Genomic DNA, 18,235 nt, shown 5'->3' with positions numbered 1-18,235 from the left:
CGGGGCGGGCCGGGAGGCGAGGCGGGGCGGGGGCGGGCACACAGGCGCGGACTCGGCGGCCGAGGCGCGGGCGGGCTCAGGCCCGGAGCTAGGCGGCCCGGGCGGTCGCACCATGGATTCGAGCACCGAGGAATACGAGCTCAACGGCGACCTGCGCCCGGGCTCGCCCGGCTCCCCAGATGCCTCGGTAAGACCCCCACCCCCGCTGCTGTGTGACCTTGGCCGGCACCTCCCTCTCTGGGCCCGGCACCCGCGGCTCTGCGGGCACCTGTGTGCGTCTCCTGGTGAGCTCCCCATGCTGTGTGGTGGTGGTGGTGGTGGGGACGATGCGCCAGAGCGACGTCCCGCTCGACCTATCCGGGACCCAAGCAGTGGCCCTGGAGGCTCTGGCCGCCCCTGCAGGGTCACAGGGTCACAGGGGCGCGGGGAGGGCTGGCGTGCTGCCGTCTGCAGCCCCGCGGACCGTACCAACGCTCAGCTGCGCGGCGGAGCTGGGGCGCCGCTCTCGAGCAGGGACGGCCTCCCACAGCGCCCTTCTAACTTCAGCCTCACCGCCCCATCTCCTCCTGCGTGCCCCCGGGGTGGGCGGAGGAGAGTCACGGCATCTGGGCTCCGGGCCAGCAGTAAGCAGACGGCTACGTCACAGGGTGACCACACTGCCCTGATGGGGGAACCCCAGGCTCCACTCACCTGCCCTCAAAAATGAACGTCACCCACTCAAAGCCTTCAGAGTGTCCCCTGGCCGGCCCTAGTGGGGCCTGCCCAGAGCTTGCCCTGCAGGGCCCGGGAAGGCTGCGAGCATGGGGCAGGCCTTAGCAGCGGTCCTGCCCCTGTGTTGGAGGTGCATCCTCTTCCTGAACCTCCTCCCCACCTTCCAGCCCCTTCTGCCAGGGCTGAGCCGGCCAGGGAGCCGTCCTGGCCTGGCCCTCTGGTGACTTGTTGACTTTGGACATCCTTTCATTTTCCCACCCCCCAGGAATGGGGGTGGGGAACTATGGTCTGGTTGGGATTTTCCAGGCTTGCTTTAGGCATGATTGGGGCAGAGTGACCAGTCCCAGGAGTATTCCTTGGGGATAGGCTATGTTTGGGAGAAAGGGCACCAGCAGGAAGTAGGGTCAATCCTGGGGTTACACACATGTTTGTCCCTGGATTAGAGATGAGGAATAGAGGAGTCCTGGGACTCACTAGGTGTGCAGAACTGAGACCTGGCTCTGCCCCAGTGTGTGAGCACTTTGAAGCAGCTGGCAGAGGAGACCCTGGCTGTGTGTCCTTGGGGATGGGGGTGCACTCATCTTTTGGGCCTTCTATACATGGTCTTAAAAAGGGAGAACCCGAGGCACGGTGGCGCCTGCCTGTAATTCCAGCAGCTCCTGAGGATGGCGAGTTCAAAGCCAGCTTCAGCAATGGCGAGGCGCTAAGCAACTCACTGAGACCCTGTCTCTAAATAAAATACAAAATAGGGCTGGGTCTGTGGCTCAGTGGCCCAGTGCTCCTGAGTTCAATCCCTGGTACTCCCCCACCCACCTAATAAAGGGAGTACAAATGATCCCTGGCGGCCTTCGAGGATATAGCTCAAGCAAATAAAGTCAGTAAAGAGGCAGGTGACTTGGAAACTGGTTTAAAGGAAGGGATTCTGCTCGCCCCCCACCCTTGGCCTTGCCTAGACTCTACCCTCTACTCAGTACCATCTCTGCTCAGCTCTGTAGGCATCAGGGTGGGCCCTGCCTCCCAGGGGCTCTGGGTGTATCTTGGGCTCAGGAGAGACCTGGTTGGGTGCTCAGGGGTCATTATTTTGGGTAGGGACCAAAGGGAGAGAGAAGCAACCTCCTACCCCTATCTCAGTCTACCTTCAGAAATCAAAGCAGCCCAGACCAGGGGGAAAAATGAAGGCCAAGGTGTAGGATTCCAGGAGCTAGAGGGCCACCACACTGTGGGGTGGGGGATGTCAGGCCTCCTGTGGAGATGATGATGGATGTCCTCACCAGCCCCAGGGTGAGGAGGAAGGCAGACAGGTCTGACCCTCTACCTATGGAGGGTACCTAGGCACAGGGAACAGTAGGAGCAAAGTCCCAGAGGCCAGACCTCCACACACATGCCTCACACAGGCGGTGGGCTGCGAAGCCTGGCTCTGAAGAAGCTTTGTAGGCCCATCCGAGGTCACAGGAACCTCGGGTCCCCAGCAAGAGGCTTCCATGAGGAGTGGTCAGCCTACAAGTCTTTTCTGCTCACCCTGTGGCTCCATGCCTTGTCCCCCCTACCGCGGGGACCCTGCCGCGCCATTTCTTGGGCCACCATGTTAGCACTCTGCCTCAGTTTCCTATCTGTAGACACCAGTTCTTCCCCCTGAGTGGCATCATGGTGAGTCCTATGTCTTATCTACAGGAAATGCGAGGAGCAGGGCCCAGCACACAGTGGCATTGGCAACTTGTAACTTTCTACCCCAGAGACCCTGTCCTTGTGGTGACACCAGGCAGTGTGGGCCCAAAGAGCAGCACCTTCCCCAGGGTGGGTCCTTCAGGAGGCCCTCCCTCCTCCATAACACTGGGCCCTGCTGCTTGCTTCCTAGATGGCTGACGCTCGCCAGAGTCACAGCTGTACCTCCTCTGCAGGGGTGCCCAGGCGGGCCCTCTCAAGCTCCACCATGCCCCCTCCCACATTCCTGGCCTCCCCAGGGCCCTTCACGTGAGGATCCCTGTCAGTGTCCAGGGACTGAGCCCGCTCCTTCTGGACCTTGACTCACTTTGGGCTGGCAGCACAGGAAGAGGAAACATCAATTTGAATGTGGAAATGACCCACAGTCATGTCATGCCCAGTACTGCATTGCCCACTGCAGGAGGGAGATGGCCAAGAAGTGACTGGAACATGGCTGGGTCACAGCCCTCTGGTGCCAATCCATATTCCTGCCACTCACAGTCCCTAGGGCGAGGTTCCTAATGCCACCTCTCTAGCCTCCAGGCTATGGATTTTTACTCACGATGCACAGCCTCAGCTGCCAGAGGAAGTTCCCTCTTTCTCTCATTTCTGCTTACCTGGCAGGTCCTGAGACTGATAGGATCTTAGCTAAATTCTAAAGGCGACCCTGCTGGGCCTCGAGGTTACTCCTGGTCAGTACTGAGCCTAGGGGAAGTAGTGCTGCCCAGCCCAAGCCATAGCCCAGCTGCTAAGAGGACCCCCGCCTCCTGTGCTTCCTGCTGTCTGGCTAGGGTTTCCTGCCAGGAATGCAGATGTGGAACCCAGAGACCCTCAGGCCCTGCTTCCTGAGCTGGTTAGGCATGAACAGCAGAGGCCAGGCGCAGGCCTCAGAGGGCTGGACCTGGAAGCCAGCCCTGGTGGCTTCATGCCAGTCCTGGTCTCGGGGGATGGACCCAGAAGTCCTACCCCTGCGTGGATGAGAGATGCCCAAAACCCACAGGTTCATGGAGGTCATGGGACCCCAATTCTCAGGTCTCCCCACTAGCTACTGTGCCTAGCTAAGCCCAAGAGGCAGGCCTGGGAGCAGGCCAGGCTGGAGTCAGCCAGGATCTAACTAGACTTGGACATCGGTCACCCAGGGCGGCAACTTGACCTGATGCCCCTCTTGGGTTTGCTCAGCCCAGAGGGACCCATGTCCAACTATCCTTTCTTTTCTTGGTTGCCGTTTTGTATGTGTGCGGTTATTTATGAGCTGGTAGAGCTTTCGGGTAGGAGGCAGAGCCTGTCATGATGGGGACAGCCACATATCGGGTGGAGGAACATCCCAGCCCTGTCACCCACTACAGGGCACTGTAACAGGCCACAAGACTTCTGAGACTGCCGTATACAGTCCTCTCCACATCCCTGTCTGCATGTTTTATTTTCTTTTATTTATTTTTTTTTAAAGAGAGAGAGAGAGAGAGAATTTTAATATTTATTATTTTTTAGTTTTCAGCGGACACAACATCTTTGTTTGTATGTGGTGCTGAGGATCAAACCCGGGCTGCACGCATGCCAGGCGAGTGCGCTACCGCTTGAGCCACATCCCCAGCCCCCTGTCTGCCTGTTTTATAGAGGAGAAAACGGAGGCACTTCTGCTCCCTGGAATGGGGATGACAGAGGAGGTGTGGTGGCAGCCTCAGCCCAGCTCTAGGCAAGGCCTCTGTGGCAGCAGCTGGTACAGTGGGCCCAGCTTGGGCCACAGTCCCCCCAGTCAAGTTCTGGGGGACCCATAGCACCCATTGCACTATGACTAAGCCAGGCTATGGGTGCAGCAGGGCTAATTCAAATGCTCTCTGGACCCGCTTCCCCCGAACCTGAGCTCTGGAAGGCAGGTGGCCCAGGACCGCGTGACCATAGAAGGCAGCCCCCTGCATGGGGCTGACTCTCCCTGGGGTTTTTCCCAGTATTTACAGGAAAACGGGCATCACCCCAGCTCCCAGATCTGCTGAGGTTTCAGGGAACTCCTGTTGGCTCCAGGGACACATTAACCAGGGTGTTTGTTCCCTGAACTGCGCAGGTCACAGGCACAGGCTCCAGCAGGAGTTTTGTGGCATGCTCTTGGCAGTTGGTCAGGCTGTGGGGTTCGCTGACCTGTGGTTGATAGGTCTATCTGCCTGCCCATCTTGAGACCGTTGAGCAGGCCCAAGGCCAGGAAGCCCCGAGAGGCCTGGTGTGCTGTCCCCTTCCCCAACCACATGACGCTCCCGTCAGCCCACACAGCCTGGGTGGTTCCCCTGCCCAGGATGGACACCAGTGTGTGTCCCAAGGCAGCCCTGGGCTTCGGGTCCTCGTATTGGGCCTGGATTCTGACCTCCTTCCTTGAGGTGCCCTGGGCAGGCCCCTTCTGAGCCTCAATCTCCTGGTCATGGAAAGGGAAAGTCCAGGGGGTAGGCAGCTTCCCAGGGTGTGGCCCGGTTGTGCATGTGGGGAGACTGAGGCAGCAGAGGGAGGCTGTGGTTAGGGCCTTAGAGCCAGGCTGGGGGGAATGAGGGCTTGAGCCAGGGCGGAGTCCCCAGCCTTGACCATGGCCCAGCCTGTGCTTCTTGTCATTGCATAGAGTGAACAGGAAGCAGATGGCCGGTGGGCCAGAGTACTCCTCACCAGGAGGGACACTGGGTTGGGGACCCTGCTGGCCCCAGGGCTCTGAGCCATTCGGGGTGCTTGCTTCACAGCCCCATGAGAGACAAGCTCAGAGTGGGACTAACTGTCCTGAGCCTGGGCAGGGAGCCCCCCAGGAGCTCCATGTCCACAGCCCGGATACTCTGGCCCACCTTGACAGGGACGATGGAGATAGTGTTGTCATCCTCTAGGGCTCTGAACCCCAGAGCCTGGGTTCAGATTTCAGCCAGTCCTTTCTTGCTGTGTAGCTTTGAATAAGGAACCTCCTGCCCTGGGCCTCAGTTTACCCCACTCAAGTGGGTATGAGGACAGGATAGCGGGGACACAGACTCCCATGATGGCAGGGGCTGAGGCCAGGGGCCAGGATATGAGACTCTGCTGCTGACAGTGCTCCTTCATGACGAATGTATGTTGTGTGTGTTTTGTTTGTACATGCATGTGTGCACATGTGTGTTGTGTACATATGTATGTGGATATGTTTGGGTGCTCTGTATGTGTTTGTGTGCTTATGTGAGCCTGTTTGTGTATATACTGTGTACATGTGTGGGTGCGTTTATGCATGTGTTGTGTGGCGTATGTGTATGTGCACCTTATGTGGGTGCCTCTAAGTGGTGTATAAGTAATTGCACATTGTGTGTGCCTATGTTTGTCCATGTGTGTATAAGTGTTACGTGCTATATTTTATGAATGGGTATTGTGTACATATGTCTGGAATGATTGTATATTGGGGGTATTTGTGTTTAGGTGTAGGTATTTATGTGTGTGCATTTCATATATGTATGTATGGTTGTGCACATGTAGATTGTATATGTTCACATGTGCATATTGTCTTTGTGTATATGCTTGTGGGGTGTATGTTTGTGTGCATGTGTGTCTCTGTCTATGGAAGGTCCTCACAGGATCTATATATGTCTTTTCTCTTAAGGACAGCTCCTGGGCTGGGACGTGGCTCAGCCCCGGGGCAGCCTGGAGGGAAAGCACCTGGGTACCCTGGGTTTAAGAAATTAGGAGCCCCTGCCTACTGTGAGCCAGCAGCCCCTGGATGCTCTGTACCCAGAAGAGCACATGTGTGGCAGGGTGTGGCCAGCTGGATGGCCTTATGGAAGCAAAGCTGGAGGTGACCTCAGTGCCAGACATGGGCCAATAAACACAGACTGCCCACACCCAGACCCATGTCGTCTGGGAGGGGTCCAAGGGGTGCACCACCCCAGAGGGGCCTCATGGCACACCTGCAGTGATTCCCGAGCAGCACTGGGGCGGGGGCTGGTGCTGGTGGCCAGCCCAGGTGGAGACAGCTGTGCTCTGTGCTCTCCAGTGTAGGACTGACCCGAGTGACTGTACCACACAGCAGCTGATGCCAAAGGCAAGCAGTTGGAATGTTCCGGCCCAGGTGCAGGCGGCAGAGCCCAGCCATATCTCCACGCACCCTGCCTTCCTCTTGGGCACACTTCAGCTTAAAGACACACACCACCAGAACAAAACCCTGGCCATGTGACACCTGTGTCCACCTTCCTCACACCTGCAGCACTGGCCTCTCACCCCTGCATCTTTCATGAGTTTGGAAACAGGATCTCCCTCCCAGAGTAGCCCCAGGAGGCCACCACCAGCATTGGCCCTGGCCACTGCCTCCAATTTGGTGCCCAGTCCCTGGAAGCTACAGAGCAGGGCCAGGCAGCCCTGGACAGAGGACCAGGGCTGAGGGTGGGGGGGATTTTTGTGGTGGCTGAGAAGGGATCTGACCAAGACAGTTTGAGGGGGGCTGCCTGGCTCCATGGAAAGAAGAAGCCAGGTATAAAACAGGCTGGCTCAAGAGGTGACTCCCATGGTAGGAGAGGTCTCTGTCCTACTAGGAGAGGTCACAGGAGGCTCTCTGGAGGCAGGGGCCTCTAGGCAGGACCTCAGAACGTGAGGGTCCATGGTAACAGGAAAGGGTGCTGAACGGGGAGGGCAGTACAGGCCCCCTGTGACTGGCTGGGTTGAAGGGTGGGAGGCAGCAGGAAAATGGCATGGGGCTGAGTCGGGACTGGGACCAGCCCTAAGATAGGAGAGTGACGTCACCAGGAGATACGCACCATAGAGAAGAGATCAGGACGTGTATTCCTGTGTTCTTACTATGAAAGTTGAGACAACGAAGTTCGACTGTATGCAGCATGCCAAGGCATCTATTGAGCTCCTGCTGTGTACTGGCAGACTCTTGGTGCCCCGTGTCTTTGAGCAGCTTGCAGCTAGGCCGGGTGGCCAAGCCATGCTGCAGGGCTGTGTGGAGGGTAGGGGCAGGGGACTGAGGAGCCTGAGGGGAGGTGACCGAGGCAGGACTGGCCTCAGGGCCCAGCCCAGGAAGGACTTGTTTCAGGCCTGGGCAATATTCAGGGACCTGTCCACTCACACACCGTTTCCCTTCCTGGCACCCAACAGGAGCCCAGGCCCTGAGTGGGGAGAGCCCTGGGCACAGGCAGGCAGGGAGGAGCACCCCTGCAGCGGGAGGGTGAGGGCCTGGACCACCAGAGTGCCTGGGCTGAGGTTGCCTTTTTCCCTCTCTCTGGGACTTTATTCCTGGGCTCCCCTTTGCAACGGCTGAATGCATTCAGAGTGACGCACTTACCGCGGCCAGGGCAGCAGAAGCCCACAATTGTGGGGGGACTTGGTCCCGGCCCCTCCCTGCTGACCGTCACCCTCCCCACTGTCCCCTCCTGCTGATCACCCCTTTCCTCCCCTGCTCACTGACGGTCCCCTCCCTACAGCCGCCGCGATGGGGCCGGAGGAACCAGCCCATCAACATGAACCATTACGCCAACAAGAAGAGCGCAGCCGAGAGCATGCTGGACATCGCGCTGCTGATGGCCAACGCGTCCCAGCTGAAGGCCGTGGTGGAGCAGGGCCCCAGCTTTGCCTTCTTCGTGCCCCTGGTGGTCCTCATCTCCATCTCCCTGGCTCTGCAGATCAGCGTGGGCGTGCTGCTCATCTTCCTCGGTAGGAGCCTGGGCGCCTGCCACCCTGCACACCTGGCTCTCGCGGAGCTGCCCCTTCCCCAGCCTTCCTCTGCAGGGCACGCCGTCCAGGATTTGATCCCCCACCCCCAGCCAGACCCTGCACTGTGAAATACGCCAGGGTCGGATCCTCAGGCTGGGGCCTCTGGGAGTTGGAGTGCCTGCCCCCCGCCAGGCCCTTCCAGCTCCCTCCACAGGGTAGCCCCGTGCCAGCCAGCTCTTACAGAGTGGCATGAGCCAGGCCCATCACTGGTGACATGGTCCAGTGAGAAAAGAATTGCCAAGTCACACAGGAAGTGAAAAGGGCCCAGGAGGCAGGGGGGGACCCTGAACTGAGGAAGGACCCTGGCCCTGGAGGTGAGGAGGGAACCTAGGCACAGGAGGTGTAGAGGGAATTCAGACCCAAGGTGATGAGGAAGGGCCTTGGACCAGGAGGTGTGGAAGGACACTGGGCCCACAACGTGAGAAGGAAATCCTGGCCCAGGAGGTAAGGAAGGTTCCTGGGCCCAGTTGTGGAGGGACCCTGGCCCCGGAGGCGAGGGGGAACCCTGGACCCTGACCACTATCTCCATGGCCAGAATGTCCAGCCATCCTGCTGGTTTTGAGCAAAAACCCAGATTGTAGGTTGTAACCTCTGGTGTTCCAGTCTTCCCCAGACTGAGTCACTAAATAACATTCCTTCAAAATCAGACCAGCTTCCTCGGATGGACTGACAGGTGGACCCGAGGCAGGCAGGCAGGAGGGTGGGCTGGGCTCCCTGGGGCTCCGTGGAGTGTTGTCTGTTTGCAGCCAGGGCCCCGGGCATGCTGGATCCGGGTCCAGAGGTGAACTCCTTGTCAAGAGCAGCAAGGGTGACTCTTGCTTTGCTTCCAGGCAAGTGAGGGGCCTCCCGGGGCCTGTTTATCCACCTTTGAAATGGGTGTGATTGAGCCTTGGGCAGGAGAGAGAGTCCATAGGGAAAGGCACAGGAGGGCACCGTACATTTGCCTTAGAAACCAAACCTGGTCTGGCTTGATGACCAGGAGAAGCAAGATCCTGGGTGCTTGGCTGGCCTGGGCTTCAGTTCCTCATGGAGAAAGTGGGGGGCTACAGAAGACAGGATCCCCAAACTCAGGGGATGCACTATCAGGGTTTTAGCAAAACATTACTTTTTCCGGGGACAAAACTTATCCCATGTGTGTTTGAAGACCCTGTGATGTCCACACAGCATGGTCCCCAGGTTGGTTCTCTCTCTGGGCCTCCCTGGACACCATCTGCTCCCTCTTGCCCACAGTCAAGTACGACCTTAACAACCCGGCCAAGCACGCCAAGCTGGACTTCCTCAACAACCTGGCCACGGGCCTGGTGTTCATCATCGTGGTGGTCAACATCTTCATCACAGCCTTTGGGGTCCAGAAACCCGTGATGGACGTGGCACCCCGGCAGTAGGGCAGCCAGGTGAGCCGGGAGGGGAGCAGGGGACCCATAGCTGTCAACTGCCACCAAGTCTCTTAGGGCAGGCGAGCCTCCAGCTGGATTTCCTTAGTCACCCTTTTCTACATGGTCTCCACCTGGTCACCACCTTGATCCAGGCCTGGCCCCCCACACTGTACGACGCTCCCCCTCCCCTGTCCCTGCCCTGGGACACCTAACCAGGGAGCAGGATGAGCAGGGAAGGCCAGGTGACTTGGTCTGAGGCTGGGACCATGCACACCACAGTCTTGTTGCTTTGGTCCGGAACTGTCAACACCACAGTCCTCATGGCTGAGGGCCACAGAGAGCCATATTCCCTGTGGGGGACACACTGGCCCCAGTTCTCTTGGCCATGAGCCTAGGGTTGCTCTTCTGGGCTAGGAACTGGGTAGGGTCTGATTCGCTGCCTGGTGGGTTATACGTTGTCCTTCCACAGAGCCCCTTGTGTGCCATCCTGACCCTTCACACCTGGCATGACCAGGCCCCTTAGTAATCATCTGCTGTGTAGCCTGAACACGATCCTTGACCCTCCTGGAGTACTGGTCATCTGCTGGGTTCTGGGCTTATGGGCACTTCAGGGCCTACTCTTCCTGGTCCCCGCCCTCCATGGGTATCCTTGGGGTATCCTCATGGGCCCAGAGTCCAGGACTGCTGCAGGTACTGGGCCGCAAGTAGCCATAGCAGAGTCTTGGACTTGGTGGGTAGTTGTGGTCACTGCTGCTGGACCTTGGTGGGCCAGGCCTTTACATCCTGACAGGGACCCAGGAACACTGTACTTCAGAGGGAGAACCGAGGGCTCAGAGAGCTGTGCCAACTCAGCCAGGCCAGACGTGACCTTCTCACTCTTGAGTCTGAGTCACCAAGTATGAGGCCCTGAGGTGCCTGTGGGCTGGTGACCAGGATGGGCTTGGAGCCCCCCCCCAACCTGGGACACTGTTGAGTGGCCAGGCAAAACTCACACCTCTTCTCTCTTCTCTCTAGAACCCTGAATGGCAACTGCCCCACAGCCTGGCTGCCCAGAGCCCAGGAGCCACGGTGCCCTGAGGTGTCCACCACTGTGTGGAGCACTCCCCAGACCTGCCAGAGCCCAGGCTGCTCTCGACTGGTCCGTGTCCTGGGACGAGCCTCCGTTCTGACTGTGACTGCCCCATAGAAGGCTACTCTTGTCATGTGGGGCCTGGATGTAAGGCCCAGAAGGTCAGAACTGGACAGTCCCACAGACATGCAGCAGGTCCGTGGATGGGCCGGATGAGGGGCCAGCAGTGGCCTCTAATCTCAGGACATTCGAGAAAGACAAGGCGGTTCCCCTCCCTTTGCTGATGCACCAGCAGACCTAGTTCCCATGGGGCCTTCCCAGGTGGCTCTGGTGACTGCTGCCTCCTCCATTTCCTAACTGGGGACACTGGGTAGCCAGCACCACCTGTTGGCCTCCGTGGTGGCCACTGGCTCTGGCCTCAGGGCCTGGGCTTAGTGGCCATCAAAAGGCAGCTGTGCCCGTGTGGGCCATCACCCTGCCCGTGCCCTCCAACCAGCAGTGGCCCTGCAGAGCCCAGCCCCTCCTCGGGGTCCAAACCCCACTTTTCTAATCAGGAATGATTAATAAAGCTTGTGCTTCCCCCTGCTGGGCTCCGTGCACCATCCTCCCCCTCCTGGGGTGGGACCCTGCCCCTCTCCTTGCAGGGGCCTGGGAGCACCGAGTTTCAGCCAGGGCTGCCTTCCCCAGAACGCTGGGTTTGGGGAGCTCTTTGGCTCCCATCTCGACTCAGGGTGAGATTTAGAGGCAGAGAGGCCGGGGTCTGAAGCTCCAAGGCCTTGCTTGCCTTCATTTCTTTGTGCACAGGCAAAATCACCAGGAAGTTTGCAAGAATCAAGAATCCCCTTACACACTTGGGAACATTTTGCCAAGTGTGTCTGTCCTTAGCTGTCCCAGAACCTGCACCTCCACAGCCTTTGTGACCCACCCACACTGGGTCACCTGCTGTGTGGCAGAGGGTGGGCTGGCCTCCAGGGTGTGGGGCCTGAGTGCCATAGGTCCTGGGGTCCCAGCAGCTTGATGTGCTGGGACTGCCAAGTGCTTCTGTGCAAGGTGGTAGTGATGGGACCTTTGCTGACTTACCAGAGCTGTCCCATCAGCTCTGATGTGTGGGACAAGTGCCCACTACCCTGTCCCCATGCCCAGGGACCCTGCTCTGTCATTTGTAGCAACATAAGATAAAAAACAAACCTTGCCTGGATCCCACATGGCCTGTGCCACCTCATTTGAGCTCGGAGCGGGTGCTTGAACTCTACCAGGCCCTGCGACGGCCCTCAGTCTTGCTTGGGTGAAGCGTTTCTCAGACCACGGGCCCGGGGTCAAGGATTGGAGGGTGGTTTCACCAGGATTGCCCCAGAGTGTTTTTTAACTTGGGGACTCTGGTGCTGGATGACGGCTGTCCTCCCCAGGGAGTGGGGGAGGGGCAGCCTGTGTAATGAGTACGGGGAACTGTCATCGATGGCCTGGGCAGGGGCCCCTCATGGAATTCCAGCACTCTCTCCATTTAATGCATGTCCGTGCTGTGCCAGCCCACTTCCTGCTGTTCCAGGTCTGTTTGTACTTCCCCACAGTGGGGTCCAGCACTGCCCTGGTCGGCAGGGATATCCTCTTGGGAGGAGACAAGCTAGGATCCTGTCCTAGACTGGAGCCTCCTGCCTGGCAGAATCCCTTACCCAGCAGAAACTGGCTCCTAGCCCTTGTTCTCTTTTGCCTGGTCCCCAGCCCTTCACCCACCACCCCCAGCACCCCACTATCTCCCAGCCCCTCTGCCCCCCACCTCCCTCTGGCATGGCCCCTGCACCCTGCTCCGGGATACCCCGTCATGATTCCCTCCAGATGAGACACCTGGGCCTCTCTCACCAGCCTCTGTCCTCTCCTCCAAGCAGCCTCCCCAAGTCACAGGGTGGGGGCAAGAGCCTCTCCCAACGCCCCCACTCCCCATTCTTTCCTTGTCCATCTGCGTGTCTAACCTGGAGTGACTCTAGCACCTGGTGCCTTAACCCCGTCACATGTGCCCCCAGCAGTCTCAGGTGTGATTGACCAGTCGGGTCCCGAAGTGACTGACAAGTGAAAGTGCTTATGGCTAAAATGGTCCGAATCTGGGCTTGGCTTTAACATACTCCCAGGGACCCAAAGCAGGGGAAATGGACGGAACCCGATGGATTTGTGCTGGCGTCTGTCGACCCGGGGGCTCAGACACTGCCCTTTCTGCTTTTGTTAATGTCTGTCCTATAAAGAGAGTTTTTCAAGGTGGTCGTGGCATGGAATTTGTTCCCAGATGGAAAAGCAAGATAGGAAGATGTGCCCTGGGCCTCAAGTGGGCTTCTGTCAGAGACAAGGTGGCACTGTCTGTGGCAAGGGCCCGGCTCAGGTGCTGAGTCTCTGGTGGGGCCCTGGTGTGGGCTGGCAAACAGCCACCCGTGTGCCTGGTCCCAAGTCAGCAGCCGGATGTTGGCCAACACGTCGCATAGTTCCTCCTTTGCCAGGAGAGGAAACTCACCAAGACAGGGCCGCATGGTGTGCGGACATGGCTGCAGTAAGGCTGGACTGTCAACCCTGTCACCCCTCCCTGGTGCAGGGTCCTGGCAGGCAGGGCACAGCTTCCAGGTCTGGAGCCCAGTGGTCCAGGCTGGTCATTAACAAGGCAGCTCAATGCCTGGGAGGAGGTGGGGACATCCACAGCCCCATCCCCTGGTGTGTCCCAACCCCCCATGCCATCCCAGGTGCCAGCTCCTGGTCCCCCCACATCTCTATCCCCAGGTGGCATCCCCTGTGCTCGGTCAGCCATGCCAGCTGTCCCCTCACCCCTGAGCAGTCTGGCCTCACCGCAGTGTGTGTTGGTGCCTTCAGGCCGTCACTGGGCTGGTCAGAGCTCAGCTCCGCTCTTAGGGGCTTCCCTGACCGCTGTCCTAGGCTGCCCTCCCTGTTCACTATCCTGGTCCCCATTTGGGTTTATGCTTTGGATTAGAGTCACCATCCACATCAGCAGAGGTCAGTAAGGTGGTTAGAGAATCCCTTGAGCTGGTGTCTGAGCCTGGCCCAAGCCCAGAGCTGGTACTGGGAGAACAGAGGTCTTGCCCCCTGGGTCTCCTGAGGGTCAAGGGCTCTGCTGGGGCTGGGGGAGGTGGGCACCCTCAATTCATGCCTGTGCCTGTCCTTACAGACCCTTGGTCTGCCTGGTTCTCCCACCACCTGGGCCTCTCCCACCAGCCTCTGTCCTCTCCCCAAGCAGCCTGTGTCCCCGCACTGTCTGGCACACAAGTTGGTGTTCCATAAATGTCTGGGGTAGAACCTATTCACTCCTCCAAGGGTGCCAGACCCTATGTCACAGAGGCAGAGGGCCAGATGAAAAACTGAGGCCCAAGACCGTTAGAGCCAGCTCCCAGGTGCGTGTGAGCACCATTGCTGGTCCCTAATGTGTCCTCAAACTCCCTGTACTCATCTGTGCAGCCAGCCCTGCCCAGGAGCCCAGGGACAGTGCTGTGGTAGGGGTGGGGTGTCAGGAGAGGGAACAGGGTGTGTGAGAAGCAAGGAGAAGGAGCCACTGAGTCAGGGAGACCCCACAGAGGGACATGCACGGAGGTCAGGCTGGATGGGGAAGAAGGTTCTAGGCAGAGGGCCAGCCTGGGAGTGAGCCCTGAGGCCAGCAGGAGCTGCACCTGGCTTGGCAGGAACAGCAAGGTGGGGGCGTGGCAGTGTGAGAGTCACCTGGAACTGGGAATGGCCATGAAGCGTGGAGGGCAGAAGGCTGGTTTCTTTTGTCTTTTTCCTATAATAGATGGAGAGGTTAGATAGCTGGACAGGTGGGCAGGTGGATGGGTGAGTGGGTGGACAATATTATTGTCCACGTTATCTATGGACAATAGATAATATGGTTGATAGTTATGATAGCACCATAATTTGGTTAAGTATCCCCCGAAGGTCATGTATTAAAGGGTTGGTCCCCAAGGTGGCACTATGGGGAGGTGGTGTACCTTTAAAAGGTGGGACCTAGTGGGGGTCTTTTAGGCTATTGGGTTCAGGGCTTTGAAGGGGACTATGGAACCCCAGAACCTTCCTTGTTCTCTTTTTGGCTCCCTGGCTCCTGAAATGAGTCTTTTGTTTGTTTGTTTGTTTGTTTGTTTGATTATTTGTTTAACCCAGGAGTACTTACTAACCACTGAGCCACATCCCCAGCTCAGGGTCTCACTAAGTTGCTTAGGGCCTTGCTAAGTTACTGAGGCTGGTATTTGTGACCCTTGACCTTGCTCCCCGAGTTGCTGGGACCACATCCAGCTTGAGGCGAGTGATTTTGCTCCGCTGCGCATCCCTGCCACGTTTACAGCCTTACCAGAGGCTGAACATGGAGCCAAACCTCCAAAACTGAGACCTGAAGTACACCTTTTCTCTTCATAAGCTAACTGTCTCAGGTATCTCAATATAGTGATGGAAAGCTAACAGATACCTGTGGTGGAAGGATGAATGACAGAATGATAACTGATAGATGGACTGATTGATAGGTAGATGGGTGATAGATGACTGATAGATATAATGATAGATGGATAAACAGATGTCAGGCTCAGTAGGCTATCCCAAGCCCATCCCCAGACAGTGTCCCCAGTGAGGAACTAGCTCTGGGCCAGCCTGAAACCCCAGCTCAGCCCCCGCCTCCCTCCGGAGTGGTGTGCAGTCTCTCTTTGCTCAGTGCCCTGGCTTGCCCTCCTACCTGGCTGTGAACATGGGATGTGTCTTCTGAGCCTTGTTGGATATACATGTTGTCTGTTCCTTGTGGCTCTGCTGTCCCCACTGTTTACCCTTTGAGGACCTGGGCCATTTGACACGGGTAGCAGGGCCAGGACCAGGGAATGGGGTAGGCTAGGAGGAGGGCCTGATCTAGGTGTGAAGGTGGCCCTTTCCTGCTGAACCCAGGGGGGGGGGGTCGTCCTCCTTCCCACACCCACTCTGCCCAGCCTCCCCTCCATTTCCCAGGAGCCTTCTCTCCCCCCTGAGTTTAATGGGGATTTAGTAGGGGCGAGATTCAAAGCAGATTTCAACTGCTTCGCTTTTGAAAACCAGGGAGTCCAAAGCTTTCATGGTGTTCTTTTTTAGCTCTGGAACACACATTTTGGGCCAGGTGCCGTGGTACGTACCTGTAATCCCAGAGGCTTGGGAGGCTCAGGCAGGAGGATCATGAGTTCAAAGCCAGACTTAGCGAGGCCCTAAGCAACTCAGTGAGACCCTGTCTCAAAATATAAAAAAGGGCTAGGGATGTGGCTCAGTGGTTGAGACCCCTGGGTTCAATCCCCGGTGCAAAAAAAAAAAACCCAAAAAACGCTCTCTTTTTGGGGAGATACTAATTCCGGTTGTTGACATGGATGTGGCCTGAGTGGGTGTCCCCAGCCCAGCACCTCTTCCTTCCCCCAGCCTATGGAGGCTGCGAGGCCAGTTTCAGGCCAGGATAGACCCTTCCCCCAATGCTTGGGTCTTCTGGGAAGTGGGGTGTGAGGACCCCCGAGACATGGCCATTCCCCTCAGGCTCCACTATAATATGGGTTATGCTCCAGGGTCAGATTAAAATTTGGGGGTCCCATGGTCACTTGACCGGAGCCTCCCCAATCCAGGCCCCAGCTGTCAGAAAGGGGGACATGTACCAGTCCTCTTGTGCCTTAAAAGAGGTCCTTGTTCTCTGACCCACATTACAGGTGAGGAGGTGGAGCTTCTGATCAGTGATGGGGCCCAGCAGTGAGGTGACCCCAGGGACAGAACAGCATCCCTCCCTCTTTACAACTCCTGAGCACCCCTCAGGTGCTGGAAGCCATGTGGACCACGACAGGCTAACCCCCTCCAAGACCCAAGTGAGCCGTGACCTGTGTCTGGCTGGACCTGGGGCTAGGGGACATTGGCAGGGCTCCTGTGAGCCATCTGCAGTGGGGGAGGAGACCCCACCTAGCAGGTGCCGACCCAGTGGGAATGGAAATGGTGACACTACAGAAAAGCAGTGTCAGTGCACCCCCAAATCCAACCCTGCACCTGCACATGTGTGCAGTCATCAACCTTGTGTTGTGCAAGATGCAGATGCATTTCCTGCCCTGGGCTCGTGTGCCCCGTGTCCTCGCTGGCCGGGCTCAGCCAGCCCAGAGCTCCACAAGCCTCCTGCTCTCCTCTGCAGCTGCACCTCCTCTCCCTTGTGACAAACTTCTGGTAATGGAAGCTCTCCCCGCATCCTGGCTGTCCCTACCAGCCCTGCACAGTTCTGGGAACAGTGTCCCTGGAGCGGCCACTGTTCTTACTTGTGTGTGAAAAGTGTTTCCTGGAGTAGGTGACATTCTATTCAGGACCTGAGGATGAGTCTGTTGGTGGATGGGGAGGAATCCTCAAGCAGGGGGAGTGCCTATGCCTTTTACAAGAACCCTTCCACTGTCCTCTCCTCCGTGGGCTCCAGGCCCGGATGGGAGGCCCGTGGAGGACCAGCCAGGTGGGAGGTGGCAGATGGGAGGTGGGGCTTGCAGTGAGGGTCTTTGAAGGCCTCAGTCACAGGCTCTGAGGCTACCTGGGTCAGGAGTGGGACCCAGGTGACTAGAGGCTGGGAGGGGCAGCCAAGGACCATCTGTGCCCAGGGGCTGGCAGACTGGGCCTCAGGGCAGGGCCTCTGTGGGTCTCCAATGGAAGGAGAAAGTCAGCAATCCTGGGCCAGGTGGACTCAAGTCCAGGGGACAGGCTTGTGCTGTTGGTCCCCTCTTGGGGACCTTCTGGGCCTCGGGAATCATGGCCTTCGGCCTTTTCACAGTCCTGAGGAGGTGTGTTCTCTGTGGTCTCAGGTGGGGCCAGCCCGGGACCTTCCCAGGCCTTTGGCCTGAGGCCTTGCCTATTTCTGGACCTCCAGGGACAAGTCCAGCCTGTGTACATGCTGGACACAAATGTCTGTGCCCTTTACAAGGTATGTGTCACCTTCACCCATGTGTCTCTGTCCCTTCACTAAATGCTTGTTACCTTTACCAAGTGTGAGTGTGGTGGCACCCCCTTCTCCACAGAAAATCTTCACTAAGCTTCTCCAGAAATCTTTACTATGGTGAAGATTTTAGGACTGTCCGCAGAAGAGTGTACAAAAGAGTTCAATGTGGGTAAACTTCCTGTTTTCCTGTTGCTCTATTTTACTTGGCCACTGGCCTGGAAGAAATCAGCACTCCAGGTGCCAAAGGCCTCTTTACTAGTATTTCACAAACATTTACCCAGTAGAGTAGAAGTGTGTTTGCAAATGCAAAGTGAGATAATAAAAAGACAAATCCTTTAACAAAGCCTCTGGCCTTGAGCTGGGAGATGTCTACATTTCTAAGATTAGAGAAGTTACCCACTGGGCTCCATGGTAACAGCTGGCAAGGGAGGAAAGAAAGGGGAGGAGAAGCTCTCCCCTTCTCAGGTGCTGTCCTTGAAGGGTTAACTTGCCCAGAACAGTGAAAGGAAGAGCTGCTTTTGTGTGAACTTCTGCAGACTGTGAGCTTCTGAGCCCCTCCCCTTACATGCTGGGTATAAAGTTCTGAAACTACCTAGACTTGGGGTTCAGGGGATTAATTGATTACAGCGAAAGCTGAACCCTCTGATCCTATCTGCAGCCAAATAAAACTGTTTCCTGCTATCTTCGATCCCCTGCCACATCTGTCCCCTGCAACATGAGGGGTGCTTTCCAGTGGTAAATAGTGGTAAATTCATAAAG

General features: G+C 57.4%; 1 protein-coding gene across 2 annotated transcripts; it reads left to right on the top strand.

The window, feature by feature from the left end:
* Positions 1–20: 20 nt before the first annotated feature.
* Ninj1 (ninjurin 1) lies at positions 21–11,746 on the top strand. 2 transcript variants are annotated; one of them, XM_078030606.1, is made up of 4 exons: positions 27–187; positions 7,815–8,043; positions 9,334–9,497; positions 10,494–11,746. In XM_078030606.1, exons 1-3 carry the CDS (start codon positions 113–115, stop codon positions 9,486–9,488), a joined length of 459 nt encoding a protein of 152 aa, XP_077886732.1. In that variant the 5' UTR covers positions 27–112; the 3' UTR covers positions 9,489–9,497; positions 10,494–11,746. The 2 variants fall into 2 exon arrangements, with proteins under 2 accessions (XP_077886733.1, XP_077886732.1); XM_078030607.1 differs by lacking the exon at positions 10,494–11,746 and having other exon boundaries at positions 21–284; positions 9,334–9,458.
* Positions 11,747–18,235: the final 6,489 nt, after the last annotated feature.

The sequence above is a fragment of the Ictidomys tridecemlineatus genome, chromosome 13 (assembly GCF_052094955.1).
Source record: "Ictidomys tridecemlineatus isolate mIctTri1 chromosome 13, mIctTri1.hap1, whole genome shotgun sequence".
NCBI classification, from domain to species: Eukaryota; Metazoa; Chordata; class Mammalia; order Rodentia; family Sciuridae; genus Ictidomys; species Ictidomys tridecemlineatus.
Note: the sequence above shows the minus strand (reverse complement) of the source record. Positions and strands in the feature narration are given on the sequence as shown.

What these genes read in the sequence shown, in the direction of transcription:
- Ninj1 (XM_078030606.1), top strand. Translation starts at nt 113, where the DNA reads ATGGATTCGAGCACCGAGGAATACGAGCTCAACGGCGACCTGCGCCCG. An exon ending in CCGGCTCCCCAGATGCCTCG is followed by an intron (nt 188 to 7,814) that starts GTAAGACCCCCA and finishes CCCTCCCTACAG; the next exon opens with CCGCCGCGATGGGGCCGGAG. An exon ending in CGTGCTGCTCATCTTCCTCG is followed by an intron (nt 8,044 to 9,333) that starts GTAGGAGCCTGG and finishes TCTTGCCCACAG; the next exon opens with TCAAGTACGACCTTAACAAC.